The 1,490-nt window shown below is 49.8% G+C and overlaps 1 protein-coding gene across 2 annotated transcripts in view; it reads right to left on the bottom strand.

Annotated features, from left to right (window-relative positions):
- The window catches only part of ZMAT4 (zinc finger matrin-type 4), a 43,471-nt gene that overhangs the window by 16,213 nt on the left and 25,768 nt on the right, over positions 1-1,490 (bottom strand). For both annotated transcript variants that reach the window (XM_057384505.1, XM_057384506.1), the window contains exon 4: positions 56-212. In XM_057384505.1, coding sequence (XP_057240488.1) covers positions 56-212 — 157 coding nt within the window. The remainder of the gene's footprint in view (positions 1-55; positions 213-1,490) is intronic.

Genomic DNA, 1,490 nt, shown 5'->3' with positions numbered 1-1,490 from the left:
GAGCTCACTCCACTCTGCCCCAGCCCCTCCTGCTCCACTCCTCCTCTGCACTTACCTGTGGCCTTTAGTGATGGCTGCTCCCCTAGCAACAGTTTCAACCTTTTGGCATGGATTTTCCCCTGGTAATGCGATTCCGCCACCACTGCTGAGGTAAAGGACATGTTACATARTGTGCAGCATTTGTTCTTATCCACTGAGTCACCATCACCGCCCTGGGTGGAGACAAAAACACAGACAGAAGAAAAAGAGGAGTATGAGCCCACCAAGCACAGTCACAGRGAGAGAAGAGAAGATGCAAGAGAGGTCTCTGGGCTGTTGTGCCAAGGCTGCCAAGGGCTCTCCACACATTCCCATTCCATTCCCTCCACCTTTATTCCCCTTCTCTGGCTCAGGGAGTCACACAGACCCAGAGCTTTCCCTGCCCTCCAGCACTGACACTTCTCCTGACGCACTTTAAGAGACTCCAAAACCTCCAGGAGGACAGGACTGGGGGAGCATAGTCCTCTCTGAGGGTGGGAGAAACCCCTGAACTGTCTGGAATCACACAGGTCCCTCCAGCACCAGCCATGGGCAAACCCCCAGCACAGAGTGGACACCTCACCCACCACTGAAGGTCGTTTTCTCCCCTACAATAAAGCACTATTAGAAAAATGAGTGGTTTTCACACTTTTTTGTTGTTGATAACTGTAAATCAACCTCAGGGAAAAATCTCAAGAGGTGATTAGTACTGTTCTGAGMGTAATTTGCACCTCTTTTAAATAGCTTCCTCTCAAGATATTTTATGTCTTCAAAGGGAAATCACTTGAAAGTTGAAAGCAGAGTAAAAAATTTCCAGTATCTATTGATCATCAATGGCAATAATAAAGAGCCTCCAACAGAGCTCATCTGAAAAGCTGATATTTCAGTGTTAATGCACCAGGGTCTCTCCCTCTGCCAGGGCTGCTCTTCAGTGACACTTTTTCCTTTCCAACCTACTTTCTCAGCCAGACTGCAGTTAAAAATAAAAAATTGAAACCCCCTCAAAGAGCCCTCCAATATCTCATGTAGAGYTCAGGGTCCCATTTACACTGACCCACAATCTGCTGTGCAGCTCTTCTGGGTTCACCCAAATCTCTGGGTGAGCACCTGGGGAGGAGTTCAGCACCCTCAGGAGAGGGGWGTCCCCAAACTCCTGGTGGGTCTGTGAGTCCCTCTGCACACACACGACAGACCTCTGCTCCCTAAGAGCCAATTTTACACCCCAAGTGCCACTCTGTAGTGATTTGGACTGGGCCCYTATTGAGCATTTACCCAGCTCTGTTTCATCTCCCTTCTGTCCTCCACCAAGCAAACCCCTGCACAGAGCCAGAGGTGTTYCAGGCTGATCCAGCCCTGAAGGGTAATTATGCCTTCTCATTTGTCAGAGGCTGTTTTACCTGAAACCCAAGAGGCCGGGGGAAGCCGATCCGGGTGTCTTTTGTCACCCGCTGAGTGACACCAGGCTGACAGGA

Source organism: Malurus melanocephalus, unplaced genomic scaffold, assembly GCF_030028575.1.
Source record: "Malurus melanocephalus ecotype Western Australia unplaced genomic scaffold, MMel_1.1 scaffold_712, whole genome shotgun sequence".
NCBI classification, from domain to species: domain Eukaryota; kingdom Metazoa; phylum Chordata; class Aves; order Passeriformes; family Maluridae; genus Malurus; species Malurus melanocephalus.
Note: the sequence above shows the minus strand (reverse complement) of the source record. Positions and strands in the feature narration are given on the sequence as shown.